This window comes from Temnothorax nylanderi, unplaced genomic scaffold (genome assembly GCF_030848795.1).
Source record: "Temnothorax nylanderi isolate EJ_2023f unplaced genomic scaffold, tnyl_v1.0 TNYL_tig0008_pilon, whole genome shotgun sequence".
In the NCBI taxonomy this organism is placed as follows: Eukaryota; Metazoa; Arthropoda; class Insecta; order Hymenoptera; family Formicidae; genus Temnothorax; species Temnothorax nylanderi.
Window position 1 is genome coordinate 52,160 of NW_027249070.1, and position 13,716 is coordinate 65,875.

At 41.3% G+C, this 13,716-nt stretch overlaps 4 protein-coding genes across 5 annotated transcripts; 1 reads left to right on the forward strand and 3 right to left on the reverse strand.

Moving 5' to 3' along the window:
* Positions 1 to 64: 64 nt before the first annotated feature.
* LOC139782843 (uncharacterized) lies at positions 65 to 5,983 on the reverse strand. 2 transcript variants are annotated; one of them, XM_071721931.1, is made up of 5 exons: positions 4,838 to 5,983; positions 3,905 to 4,075; positions 2,281 to 2,333; positions 1,732 to 2,125; positions 65 to 1,466 (listed from the first exon to the last, which is right to left on the reverse strand). In XM_071721931.1, the coding sequence occupies exons 2-5, from the start codon at positions 3,962 to 3,964 to the stop codon at positions 1,188 to 1,190; spliced, it is 786 nt and encodes a 261-aa protein (XP_071578032.1). In that variant the 5' UTR covers positions 3,965 to 4,075; positions 4,838 to 5,983; the 3' UTR covers positions 65 to 1,187. The 2 variants fall into 2 exon arrangements, with proteins under 2 accessions (XP_071578032.1, XP_071578030.1); XM_071721929.1 differs by lacking the exons at positions 3,905 to 4,075; positions 4,838 to 5,983 and adding an exon at positions 3,340 to 3,896.
* Positions 5,984 to 6,132: 149 nt separating this feature from the next.
* On the reverse strand, positions 6,133 to 7,693 carry Bonsai (small ribosomal subunit protein uS15m). Its single transcript, XM_071721935.1, has 4 exons — positions 7,125 to 7,693; positions 6,878 to 7,011; positions 6,599 to 6,794; positions 6,133 to 6,476 (listed from the first exon to the last, which is right to left on the reverse strand). Exons 1-4 carry the CDS (start codon positions 7,364 to 7,366, stop codon positions 6,227 to 6,229), a joined length of 822 nt encoding a protein of 273 aa, XP_071578036.1. The 5' UTR covers positions 7,367 to 7,693; the 3' UTR covers positions 6,133 to 6,226.
* Positions 7,694 to 7,862: 169 nt separating this feature from the next.
* Uqcr-c2 (Ubiquinol-cytochrome c reductase core protein 2) lies at positions 7,863 to 10,320 on the forward strand. The gene is made up of 7 exons (XM_071721899.1): positions 7,863 to 8,042; positions 8,333 to 8,472; positions 8,571 to 8,762; positions 8,852 to 9,068; positions 9,141 to 9,572; positions 9,687 to 9,908; positions 10,079 to 10,320. The coding sequence occupies exons 1-7, from the start codon at positions 7,998 to 8,000 to the stop codon at positions 10,163 to 10,165; spliced, it is 1,335 nt and encodes a 444-aa protein (XP_071578000.1). The 5' UTR covers positions 7,863 to 7,997; the 3' UTR covers positions 10,166 to 10,320.
* A 255-nt stretch (positions 10,321 to 10,575) lies between these two features.
* Positions 10,576 to 13,060, reverse strand: LOC139782784 (nucleolar protein 11). Its single transcript, XM_071721849.1, has 4 exons — positions 12,792 to 13,060; positions 12,067 to 12,604; positions 10,810 to 11,882; positions 10,576 to 10,717 (listed from the first exon to the last, which is right to left on the reverse strand). Exons 1-4 carry the CDS (start codon positions 12,921 to 12,923, stop codon positions 10,589 to 10,591), a joined length of 1,872 nt encoding a protein of 623 aa, XP_071577950.1. The 5' UTR covers positions 12,924 to 13,060; the 3' UTR covers positions 10,576 to 10,588.
* Positions 13,061 to 13,716: the final 656 nt, after the last annotated feature.

Sequence of the window (13,716 nt, forward strand, 5' to 3'; positions counted from 1 at the left end):
CGAATATCGTAAGTATATGCACTAAACGTTCTACAAAGAGGTAAAGAAATTATACCACAAAATGTAAAAAGAACTTTTTTATATTAAATGTATGTATAAACAACTTTATTCATAGATGTGTGTGTGTGTTCCACAGGATGATTCAAAAGGTTACTGCCAAACTTAAGGAGCGTATAGAAGGGTCAAAATAGAACAACTTTCGATTAAGAACCTATGTTCTCCGAAGTAATCCTGAATCAGTACAGGCCTTTGAATATTTAGAACTCAAACAATATACCAATGAAATAATCGCAATTTACTACTCTTCCACTAGCTTTATTTTGTTTTTATTAAGGTTTTGTTACGGATAACTTTTTGAATCATCCTGTACACACTGTACTCTATACCCTGTATACATACATATGTATGTAATAAATAGGGTTGCCACCTAAACTATCGTTTTGACCCAAAGACAAGGAAAATAAGTTAATGTATATCACCCAAGTGTTTTATTATAAAAATTGTCAAAACAAAAAAAAAGTCAAAGTGTCATAAGATAAGAAATGACTAAGTAATCAAAAAATAAAATAAAATTCTGGTAGTTAACAAACAAAAAATATATAAATTATATAAATGATTAAATCATAATTATTAAAAATGCCCTTGATTGTTATACTCCCCTGGATCCATCAAAAAGAATCTATAAGAATATCCTAGTCACAGACAATAATAATCATAAAGCGCTCACTGAGTTACTGTCGGAACCCATTTATCCTAATTTCATCCTTCTCAGTTTTTCTTTTCCCAACGCCATTCACTCGGGGAATTGTCCAAATTTATTTTAATTTTTTTTTTAAATTAAAAATCAGGTAAGTTGTTTTACATTTCACACAACCCGGAACCCGGACACAAGCCTTCAAAACCAGATGGAGTCTCCGAGTCAAACCCGGAGAGGTAGCAACCCTAATAATAGAGCTCAATCTCAGACATGAGACGCGCGATATATAATGTAACGTGGATGTGATACATTGCGTACAAGTGCCACTTAAAAATGAAATAAAGCAGAGAAAAAGAGAGATACGCGTATTCTCTCAAGCATGCAGAACACAAAAGAACTATCGATGTATCTTGCATTGAAATAGCAAACGGAACCAAGACATGCGTAATATTTTGCATGTAATGAAAAGAATGTAAGGATTACGCTGACATTAAACTTTACGTCTGTCCCTAGCAAATATGGCAAGAGGTACGAATGTTTTTACTTCAAGTGCAGATTTCGTGTTCTTTGGAGGCTCGCTTCTAGTCACAACCGCATTGAAGCCATTACGATCGTCCGCCGTGTAAGAAACGGTACGGATAGTTCCATCCGCTTCGACCACCGAATATTCGCCTTTAACCGTATCTCCGTCTCGTTCTTCCCACGCTGATTTAGAGTCGCCAGTATATCCATCGATCACGCCATAATTGAAGGAATACTTGGGATATGCCTGAGATAAAAATTAGAGAAATCTTGTATAAAAGAGACGTCTTCGAAAGAGCAAAATTTGCAAGTATAAAAAATGACGCGTATAATACGCGTGTGCGTGTGCGTACGCGCGAATAGGTCCAAAGATCCGCGAAGATCTCTCTTTTATTCGGAAATGTTTAACACTAGGCTCACAGTAATTAGTAAATAGTAAGCTTCTCAAACCAATATGAAAATATATGGTTGCAGTGAGCAGTCGCCAAGTTTGAATCGGTTATTTAATTTACCATGTATCGAGCATCTTTCTCCAGCGTCTTCGGTTCCGTGGCGACGATAGCTGACGCGGATTTGACAATGGGCGGTGCAACGTATACCAAGGAAGACGTCCTCGGTAAAGGCTTGTACAACAAAGGCGCTGACACTTTAACGTAGGTAGGTAGTCGCTGTCGCACGTCACTCGTTGGTCCCGGCCGTCCCGGCCGTCCCGGCTGGTTGATAATCTCGGCCGCGCGCGATGCGGCTTTCAACGCGCAAGCGACAGCTGGCTGATGAGCTGGCCCGAGGGGGCCGAGGGCACTCGGCGTTCTCCCGGTAGTCCCGGTTCTCGGCGATGCCGAATCGAGAGGTGCGCACGAGAAGGCGTGCCTCTGCCTCGAGTTTCCGAATGGTCCAGAGGAATATCTGTCGCGAGCACAGGCACAGGCTTATAACTCTTTGCAAAAAAAAAAAAAAACTCTTTTCCTCGCTTCCTTTCTTCCGTTCGCTTTTTCAGTAGATACGCTCGAATCTATATCTATAATTAACTTTTTACAAGAATGCATCGCGCGTGCACTTACCCTCGAGGAAGATTTGCTCGACTAAAGCTGAACGAGGCGCAGAGAAGAAATATCTGGGAATGAGAGAAGACGGCCGTGACAATTTTTCAAACAGATACAAACGCGATCGCGCGCCGTACATATGTGCCACGCGCCGCACCGTAAGTGATATATACAATACATGTATTTGCGTCAGACGGAAGAAGTCGAGAAAGGAAGGGCGCGAGGATTTATTCGCTCGCCGCTTAGTAAGATTCTATCTTGTTGATATGGGTATAATTAATGCGCGCGCTATATATAAAGTTTACTGGCGGTAATTGGGACAGTTATGACTTTACGACACTCCACATTGCCTCTTTTGCGACTCTCCTCTCCTCTCCGCTCCTCTCCTCTCGGAAATTAAAGCATCTAACGCGCAATCCGATGATCCAACGCACGCGTTGGAGTCCTCCTAATTCGCGATAATTCTTTTTCATCGTCTACGAACATTCGTCTACACACAAACCATCTATCGTTGTACTATGCTACTCGTTGTAACGTTTCAAGAATACGTAGAGATATCTGGCGACCTCTCATCTCTCATCTCTCATGTCTGCTCTCATATATGTTATTCGTGATCTCTAACAATCTGTGATTGAATATGGATCTCGGTGTGAGAGCGGACGAGCCTGTGAATCTAGCTGGAAACGAGGAAGGAGGAAAATCCAAGGCGGCATTCGTTAATCCATTCCCCTCCCAAAATTGTGCAATCTATAATATTCATCGGGTTGCACCTAATTAAGATAATAATAATAACGTTATCTGACATGTCAACGACGAATTTGTGATAATTCGATGACACAATTCTTTAACACGAGATCCAATCGTTTCATTGATTTAGCAAACGGAATATAATTCCACTGACGTCACACGCTGATTTTCATAATGCAAATAACATTGGTGATAAATATGCGATTAGTTATATACGAGATACCTTATTTATGTGCGAGACTAAAATATATATTTAATAATATCACATCATATTCAAGAACTGCAGTGATGTAACATTAATTTTGGAATATTACAATTTGCAATACTGACCGTACTACGGATGCAGGTTTCTTCAAAATTACGTTTCCGCGTAGAAAGAAGCATTGTGGTGATCCGCACGGATGAATTACCGAGAACACGAGGAGAACACGAGGAGTTTTCTGTTTTCTGTCTCGCCGGCGCGGCGCGCGTTTTCATACATACGCGTGCGTACGTACACGTGCACAGATTCGGATGAGCGTGGCTTGGCCTGGCGCGGCGCGGCGCGGTTCGATTGAAAAAGGTGTTATCGATCGCCTTTTAATTCTAAACTGTTCTAAACCGTCGTGTCGTCTCGCCTCGTCTCGTTCCCGCGAACACACGGATATCACGCGGACGTTGCACGAAAGTTGTAAGATGATCCCGGCTGTCGGATTACGAGAGTTGCGGCATCCTACATCCTACGCGATGCGACTCTTCTTTATATATATAGATATATGTACTTATATACCGCGAACATTCACTTGCATTTTTGCTGGCCTATTGGGCCGCGCGTACCGCGTACCGCCACTGCCGCCACGATGGGATTGCACAGTACGGCGTACGGCCTGTATCCTGTATCCCTGTATGTACGTACGGCTGGGTCGCTGGGTCGGCTATGGTAGCTGCCGTCGTAAACTCGCCAAGTCGCGAACATGGGAACTGGGGAACATCGAGTTAAGATGATATTCAATCATCGATTATCATTTTCCATACGTCCCGCCGTCGTTCAGTCGATCGTTCTTCCTAGGGTTGAGCATTTATATGCCTGAAATATATAATAATCTACATGTATACAATGTAAATTATGCTTACACACGTCATGTGAACAATGACTAATCTCTATGGATCATCAAACATTCATGTTTGTTTCGTTAGAAATATCAGAAATTCGTGTTTTGTTTGAAACTTTATTCTTACTATTAGTTACTAATTACTATACGATTCGCAGTTTGGGTACAATTTTTAGGACGACACGAAAAATTAACATGGTTTTGAAGACCTTGATTTTAAAAATGTAAAAAATAAATAAATAAACATTGCGCATATTGCAATAATTGAAATTCCGTTCATGTCAACTATATTGTAAGTACTTAACGTTGTTTTTTTGTCGTTTAACAATTCAACATAAATAATAATGTTCCTATTATAATTGCATATATCCTTCATCATGTTTACACAGTTAATAAATGAATTATAACTGAAATGCATTTAATCGAATCTAATCTAGTTTAACTAAAAACTACTTTTTATTTTTGTAGGACTGCTTGCAAAAATATCCAGTCTAAAGTCTAAAGAAATCAATCAATCAATCATTCAATTTATAATAATTATATATAATATTTACATTGGTAATATTAGTAATATTATATTGTCTACGCTCTACGTGAAAAAGGTTCCAGTAAACATAATGCAAACATGGCAATACATAAACAATCTATTTAGATGTAATCTTGAAATTTATGGATGGAAAGGATTGGAAAATGTGTGTGCAATCACTTGTTTATTAAATAATTTAACACAAACACACCTTGTTACGGCTTACACAGCTCGAGTCATGCCCGTTCTTTGTATACGTTTGAAATTTATCGTACAATACCGTCCGACGTCCGTACATACGTGGACGGTACCTGGGTGCTGGGTGGTTCTTTTACCATCGGACGAGCGATCGAATTTACATATAATCGTAATCCTGAATCCTGTCAATGTCACATTCTCGACGCTTTCACAAGTTTCACCTAAAATCTAAAGGGATATGATATCTATAAATGCACAGGAATGATATTAAATAATAATGGATTTGTTTCTGTTACAGAATTCTGAAAAGAATTTCGAACTTGAAAAAGCTTTCTCGCCACTCCTCGCTCGCGCGCGTTTTTACGCTCTATTGGGGTATACTTACGGTACCATTTACACCAGACACCGTTACGCCGCGCCGCGCCGCGCCGCGCCGCGCCGGTACGCGATCCATAAATATTATACTACATTATATACGCACGTTACGATAATTAGATAATTACTCATGCATCCATGCGTATCGAAAGATTCGAGCTTCCACTTGGACTTTGCGAATGTCAAACTCAGCAGTCTTTCAATGAATCCGTTGTTTGTTTATATTTGTTACACACGGCACAGATCTTTGCAAGCACTTGCGACTTGCGACACGTGTCATGTACATACATAAAACATAATCATGAGAGAAGAGAACTCGATCGCGAGTGTTTTCTCCTCTATTTATAAAAGACTGTAGACCGTAATGTTTTTATTTAATTTTAGTTTCTTTTTGTATTGGCCGTCAAAAACGTACATACATACTATAAGCGATAATTTTTCCAATTGATGATCAATTATAGATTATACTGATTATAGTTATGTATGTATGTACATACACAAATGCATACTTTCACTTTGTACGTTGTACACATACACATGCTTACATATGTATGTAATCGCGAAGAAATGGTCGTCCAACGATCGAAGCGAGAGATCTACGTACGGTTATCAAACTAACGAAACTGTCGCTGTCAACTGTGATAGGCGCGACCCCGAGCGGCCCGAGCGCCAATTAAATGTTGGCTCGGAACCATGTCGATATGTATCGATCGTAGATGATCGTAGATCGACAGGTAGGGTAGAAGATTGGTCAAACGGCTCGCTCGCTCCGTAGGTAACGATACAACGCGACAGACTCGGCAGTCGGCCGTGCGTGATCTTTTCCGTATCGACCAAACGCTACTTCTTTCTTTTCCCCGCTAATTTAACATAATAATTAACATAAATTTCATATAATGCAAATGTATTACAAATATAGACATGGACAGAAAGTAAAGCATAAGGAATTATATAATGTAATGAGATTGACGACGTAAAGTTTTGTTTACACTTGTATTGTCTCTAAACTACAACACACGTCGCGATATTACGTTTGATATTCCCTTGCTTTCAACTTGGCGCATGCAATATCCTCTTCGCTCACAGACGGTTGTAATCCACAGGCTAGTTCTTCCTTTCTGATAAACGCAAGCTTCTCTGCCTTTTCTGTGTAAAAATCCTTTTGCAGTTCTTTCAGTTCTCTTTTGTAAGTATCCAACTTTCCTTGCACGAGTTTGTCGCAATGCTTTTCCGTTAATCGTCTTAAGGAATCTTTTCTAGTAATCTGATGTGGAAACCTGTAAAACGTTTTGCCGAAAAAAATCATTATCAGATTTATAATATATAATTTATAACATAAAATTTCAACAAGCTATAGGATGGCACGATGTTGTCGTCCTTAAAAAGTAAAAACTCTCACTCGGGTGTCGGTTTGTAAACAAGATTGAGTTTCTCCAAGACCCATTCGAAACGTCTATAATCCCATTGTCGCAAGAATTTCAGCATTTTCCTTCGCTTCGCGATCGTTTCTAACAATTTAACTTTCATTTTCGTATTTTTGGGATATTCTGTTAAATGTTGTTGCAACTGATGTATGTCACTGGTCATAGTGGCAACTGAAAAGCAAAAGCATGACTGAGTCAGCCTATTTCAGTCTATAATCCACGGTATTTATGATTTATCCCGAGTGTTACGTTACTCTGAGCTTCTGGCGATTTCCAATCTAATCTGTGCCTTCTGACCAATTCTAAAACCTTCTCCTTTCTGACATCAGTTGTTTCTTTGCGAGGTAGAAATTGTAGCGTGAACATCTTCTTAACTATATCACTGGCACTGACAAAAATATTCAATAATTCAATAATTCAATATAAATAACGTAATAAATGTTGTGAGATATATAAAAATAAAAGGTAAAATGTTTGTCTAGTTACCATTAGTATACTTACTCTTTCAGTTCAGGTAACTCGTTGTACATTTTGCCAAAATCAGATGACGTGACGTTGACTTTTAACCCTTGATCGCCGGACTTTTCAAATGACAAATTCGATACTTTTTTTGGTCGTACCCAAGTAATTTTGTAGTCGGCTATATTAGCGGCATACTTTCTTGAAGAAAGGTTAGTACCGTTCTTCAATAAATTCACGGCTATCCTCGTCGTTTGTTTGTAATTGTTTATTATTACATTCATACTTGTCGCTTTTCTTTTAATTGCACAACACTTGGATATTTGGATACTTGGATTCTTCAACTAACAATTTATAACTTGCCAGTTTGCCACTGGTTTGCCACTGAGGGACTGAGGGACTATCGTTCATCGACGGTTCATTCCTACGTGGACCGTGGACTACTGGACACTTGGACACTGTCCCGAGACGCGACGGCTCAAACTCATTCAGCGAAGACTCGAACCCGAAAATTTAAAAGAGCGAGCATCATATCCCATGTTTAATATTAATTGATATAGTTTCCCAGTTTATATTAATAATTTGATAACCCCCTTTTATCATTTTCTTTACAATTATTTCTTTTACTGAAAATCGGGCAAATTTCTAATTCCGATTATTCCGAATAGGTTGTTCCTATTGGTTGGCGGTTTATTGGCGTTCTTTCATGTGGAGAGACATGTGGACTGTGGTTAATGGCGCTTATGGCGCCGCGTGTGCCGTCGTGTCCACGTGACCACGTCCACCAACGTCCACCCGGTTCACCCTCGTCCTCGTACTCCTCGTCCTCATCTCTCTCATGAGTCTGGTGACTGGTCCGCTGTTTGCAGTGTCCGCTCACTCTGCTCTTCCTCGTTTCTACGGAAAGCACGAGAAATGGCCTGCTCCGCAGTACGGTCGCCCGTTCTTCGTAGTCCTACGGTACACAGCAAACCCGATAGCCATAAAGACAGTCGTGCGTCTTTCACGTCGCCATTGATTTTATTATCTGTAATACAGGTGTTATGTAAATCATTGAAGAACGACATCTCAACAGAATTGAAATTTTTAATTTCAACCTTTTTGTCAGTTTTTAAATGCTATCGTTTATCTTCTAGGAATAAAATCTATGCACAACGCACGATTACTAGTGTATATATATATATATATATATATAATCAAAAGTATATTCCAGGTATGTCTTACATGCTTTACTTCTTGTATCACCTCAGGTAAGGCATTATGCAGCTGCTGCAGCTGCTCAATGTTCCAGCGCTGCGGTACCAGAACTTGAGGCCGTGTCCAGCAATAAGGTGACAGTCGCCACACTCGACAACAATAGTCCTGTTGCTCAAGTATCAATCGTCTTTCGGTATGAAAATGATATTGCCAATTGATAGGATGGTGTTACGCGACGCATACCTGCCCTGTATAAAATATAATTTCTTTCCGTCTCTGTTGCGGATCTAGAGCTAGCTCGCGCAACGAGACATACGATACGCAAGGCACGGCGCATCATATTCGAATTGCTGCTGGTCTGAGCACGTGCAGGTCAACTTACTTTGGAATAACTAGGAATATCCAGCAACTTGGTGGAAACTTAACCGCTACCACTGATCGCGAAAGCATCGCATACACGTTACAAATTACAAGGAATCATCTGTAAGTAGTTGATTTCCTAGGACCTAGGAGACATATAATTGAATAATAATTTTTAACATTTGTATTTCCTCACGTATTTCGCTTCACAGGGGCAAAGCTTTGACTTTCCTAGAGGATGTCGCTACGCAGCAAGTGTTCAAACCATGGGAAATATCCGATCAGCTACCCAGGTTGCGCTATGAATTGTCCATGATACCCGAGACGACCCGCGTAATGGAATTGTTGCACAAAGCAGCTTATCGTACTGGACTAGGCTATTCTCTATACTCGCCAAAGAGACAACTTGGAAAAATCAGTACGGAGACTGTACGTACGTAATGTTGCACCTCCTATGAGAGCGAGAGGCACAAGAAGAACATTTCCTTTCTTTTTGTATAGCTGCAACATTTTGTCAATACTTGGTTCACCGGCTCCAAATGCGCGGTCGTAGCAACGGGCGTCGCGCTGTCAGACGCGACGCAATTCGCTTCGAATCTAAAAGTAGGCTCGGGAGATAATACTGTGGAAGCTGCCAAGTATCATGGGGGAGAACTTCGCAAGGAACGATCATCGGATTTGTCCACTGTATCGGTAGCCGTTGAAACAGCAGGGTTAAACAAAGAGAAGGATGCCCTCGCTTACGCCGTATTGCAGAGAGCGATCGGTTCTGGTCCCCGCGTGAAATGGGGCTCCAGCGTGTCGCCGCTGCACAAGGCGGTCTCTGGAACGACGAGCACCGACCAATTTGCTCTTTCGACATTTAATGCTTCTTACAGCGATTCCGGACTGTTTGGTTTTGTTCTGTCCTCGGTACCCAGTGTCGCCGGTTCCGTAAGTATTGTCTCGTTTCACCAAAAATAAATCTCTTTCTCTACACAACTGATGACAATTATCACACACCGCAGGCATGTCGTGTATACGCGTTATAAATTTATATCTTTGTAGGTAACAAAAGCTGCTACTGCGTACCTAAGATCGCCCAAGCTTACCGATGCCGATATCGCGCGCGGTAAGACTACGTTGAAAGCGGAAATATTATATACCGCGGATAATGACGCCGCATTCTTAGAAAACATGGGACAGCAAGCAATTTTCAAAGGACGCGTGTACAAACCGTCTGATCTCGTTGCGGAAGTAGACAAAATAACTGCGTCTGAAGTCAAATCGGTACGCAATTTCATTTCTCCAACGGTATCGTTCATCTCCCTGACTATTTCTATCTTTTGTCAATTTACTTATTCAGTATTATGAAATATTTAATTTTTACTCACACACGTACACACGCAAATTACATATTATTAAAAGCGCGGCTGGTTTTTTACGTTTCTTACTTTTAGGTCGCCGGGAAACTTGCTGGCGGAAAATTGTCCATGGCTGCAATTGGCAATCTATGCACCGTTCCATATGTCGATGAATTGAAGTAGATACGACGATGAGAGTCTGGGCAGAGTACCGTTTACTGTGAGAGCCTTCGAGTTTTAAGTATTTTGTCTAGTTTAGAAATTGTACACGCGCACGCGCGCGTTTATCAGTGTGGAATCTACTTCCGATATTAATAATAAAAGAAAATATCGCTGTAGTTTATATGGTTCAATATTTACCTTAATTTTAGTTCTCGTTTAATGCGTCAGTACAAAAAGAAGGAAACACAAGATACTAAAAATTACAATATCCGTGTTAAATACCTTTCAGTGGCGTTTACGTCGTTTTTTTTTGTCCATCGATAATTCATCTTCTGTAAAATTAATAGAAAACACGCGCACGCGCGCGCACATATATATGTACGTATATAAAGTATGTTCAACAATGCTGAATGATACGCATGCTCCTCGCGTTTACTTAATAGTTTAATAAAGTTTTATTTCTTCTATAGAGTAGAATTTATTCTGTTTTCTTGAAGACGATCGTAATGATTTTCCATTGTGGGTCTTGTCTATCATAGGCCTCAAGTCAACAAGGTTTTGCAGAAACTGAAACTGGCAAAAAGAAAACGATAGTTTAGCAGAGAAGACGATAAAAAATTGTGCGCGAGTACTTAAATCACTTAAATAAATCATTTTACGCTTACGTGTTCTTCTAGGGTAGAATCGAGCCGATTGAAAAGGTCCAAAACATGCGTATCTTGCGACAATAAATAATGTTGATAGTGAGAGTCGAGAAGTATACAGGACCATTCGTACAACTGTTGGTCGCTCGGCTGCGAGTTGGCGTCGGCAAGCGAGTCCGTTTCCTCGTTCAATTTACACGTTAAATATTCCAAGAGTTTAAGTACTTGGTCGAAAGTTAAACCGGTTTTCAGATGAGGTAACAAGGAAACACTGGAACAGCTGATACTAAACACCTTGTCGAGAAAATTGTCCCTCGAATAGGAAGGATTGGCTTTGAACGTCGCGCTGCTGTCAACCGGCAAGCCGTCAGTCGTGCCGCCGTTTTGCAGAGGAACGAATACTTTGTCTGGACTTTTCAAGGTAAAGGTAAACGCCAAAAGATCGACCAGCAACTTGTCCGGTAAATCTTGAAACGTGTCGAGGCACCAACAGATGGACGCGACGTCGCCAGATTGCATCAATAGCGGGATCAGGGCCTCTTGTATCGCGGCATCGCTCCATCCCTCGTTCAAATAAGCGCGGATCTTTTGCGAGATATTCAAAGGTATTCGACCTATCGACACGCTTCTCGCGCAAGACTTTGTTCGGTTCTTGTCCCATTGAGCCACCGTCGCTTCCTGTATCACGACAATATCGTCCTCCGCGCCGTTGTCGCTCTTGAAGCGTAAAGACGAGCCCAACATAGCGGCTATTCTTTGCGGCGCGAGATGGTAGGGCGCGACGGCCAAATGTCTGTTTGCCGCGAGCAACAATTTGTCCTCCACCTTCCAAAGCTTGGCGTCGTTGGTGTACAGTTTCAGCTTTTGCACCGCTTGCGCCGATTTGAATTTTACATTGTATATCATGAGTATCGCCCCTTCGTCCGTGACGTCAGCGCCGTAAATCGCTACGGTCGTCTCGTTCAGATGCGTCATGACAACCGGATACTTGGTATTGATATTAGTAATTACGCTGACTAACCTGTTGGACTCGAAATCGGAAGTTGACGTTCCCGTCGTCAACAAGTGATGACTGTACAATCTGCCGTGTGACCCTGAAACACGATTGCTCACGATATCGATCACGCATGACTTACTCAACTCTCATCTCTCTCTCTCTCTCTCTCTCTCTCTCTCTCTCTCGAGAGAGAGAGAGAGAGAGAGAGAGAGAGAGTTGAAAGAGCACGTGTTGAATGAGAGAAAAAAAAGTATATAATAGATAAAGCCGTTTCAACGTACATAAAGTCAAGAGGTACGCCGCGTTCTTGTGGCGTATCACCACGTGTCCCGTGAGATCCTCCGACTTTCGTTTCAATTCTATCCTCCTGACGGTATCCGCTTTCTCCAAGCAGGTCGCCGCGTCTTCCAATCTAACCACTAGGCAGTTATAGACCTCTTCTACTCTCGTCAAGCAGAACAAACTCGTCGTCTTGCCGTTAAAATGTATCAACTGACAGTCCAACAATTTCTCCTTAGCCTTAATTATACCCTTGCTCCGCCAGGTCCTCCTATTGTCGATGGCCCATTCGAGGGAAGCGGTAGCTCCATTTCGCTGGACAAGAATGGGCGACGAGTCGCCATAGGGCAGAATAGCGTGAAGCGGGGACGGAAATTTGTATCCCTTGACGTTGTTCAAGTCTGCCTCCTCTGCCGACCAAACCCGTATCTTTCTCTCGTTAAAGACAGCGACGTAACGCTCCTTGGACCTGTCGTAAATAACTTGCGTCGTCAATCTTTCCTTGCTGGACCAACTGCTGATCTGCTTCAAGTCTTGCAGCTGGAAAGGATATAGACAGAGATAGATATAGATATATATATATATATATATATATATATAGATATCGTCATGCGTCAAGGCCACAGTTAAAAATATACACACGACGGGAATAGTTCTTTTTTAAATCGAGTATCGTCAAGCATATCATCAGTATTACCTACAATTCTACACAACCTACTATAAATACCTTGTATCGTATGACTATGTTCCTGCCGAGAGTCACTACCGCGCAGCCCGGTTCCTTGTCCTTTTCGACGCCCAGCAAACTCTGCTGGTCGATGAGTGGACACAGCGTATAGTACGAACTGAGCTTTGCCATTTTTCTAACATGTAGAGCTTCTTTTCGAAATTTATATCGCGGAATTTACAAGAGAACGAGCCAGAACGAGCTCAACGAGTACGTATGTGTCGTGTGGTTAGTGTGGTTAGTGTGGTACGGTATGTAATATGTATGTGTGTACATACATACATGCCACGCAATACCACGTGCCGCAAGCCGCAACCCGCGACGTCAGCGACAATAGCGCCAATAGCGGCGTACTCGATGCTCGATGCCATGCCATACGTAATACTTATAGGGTGAAACTGCAGATGAAAATGAAAAAGAATTTCGTCGATACGCATCATTCGTCCGTAATTCAGTTTTCTACATTCTCAACTGTACGTGTGGATGTTAAGTATCGTCAGTCGATAACTCGTCGGCTTTCGATCGGTCGATCGATCAATCAATCGCCTGCAATTTTAAAAGTTTCGCGAGATTATTGTCGCGGGAGGACGCGTCTACGCTCGTAAGTATCGTATGATAACTTATGATAAGGAACGAATTAATGAACATACGCATCGTAAGTTGTAATTTCTTTTGGGATTGGTACATACACGCAGATATCATTTCATGGCTTAAGATAAAACGAAAGTTGTTTTCTCTTTAATTTTTAGCTGCAACCTGCAACAATCAAGTTGTAGATAATGTACGTCTTTCGCGCAAATGAAAATTGAAAATAAAGTAGATGATATCAATTAGCATTTTGAAAATAAAAGGCGGAAAGACGCGAGGAGAAATGGTCGAAATGGAAAACGAAGATAGACCGATAAAGTGCAGCCACTATCACTCT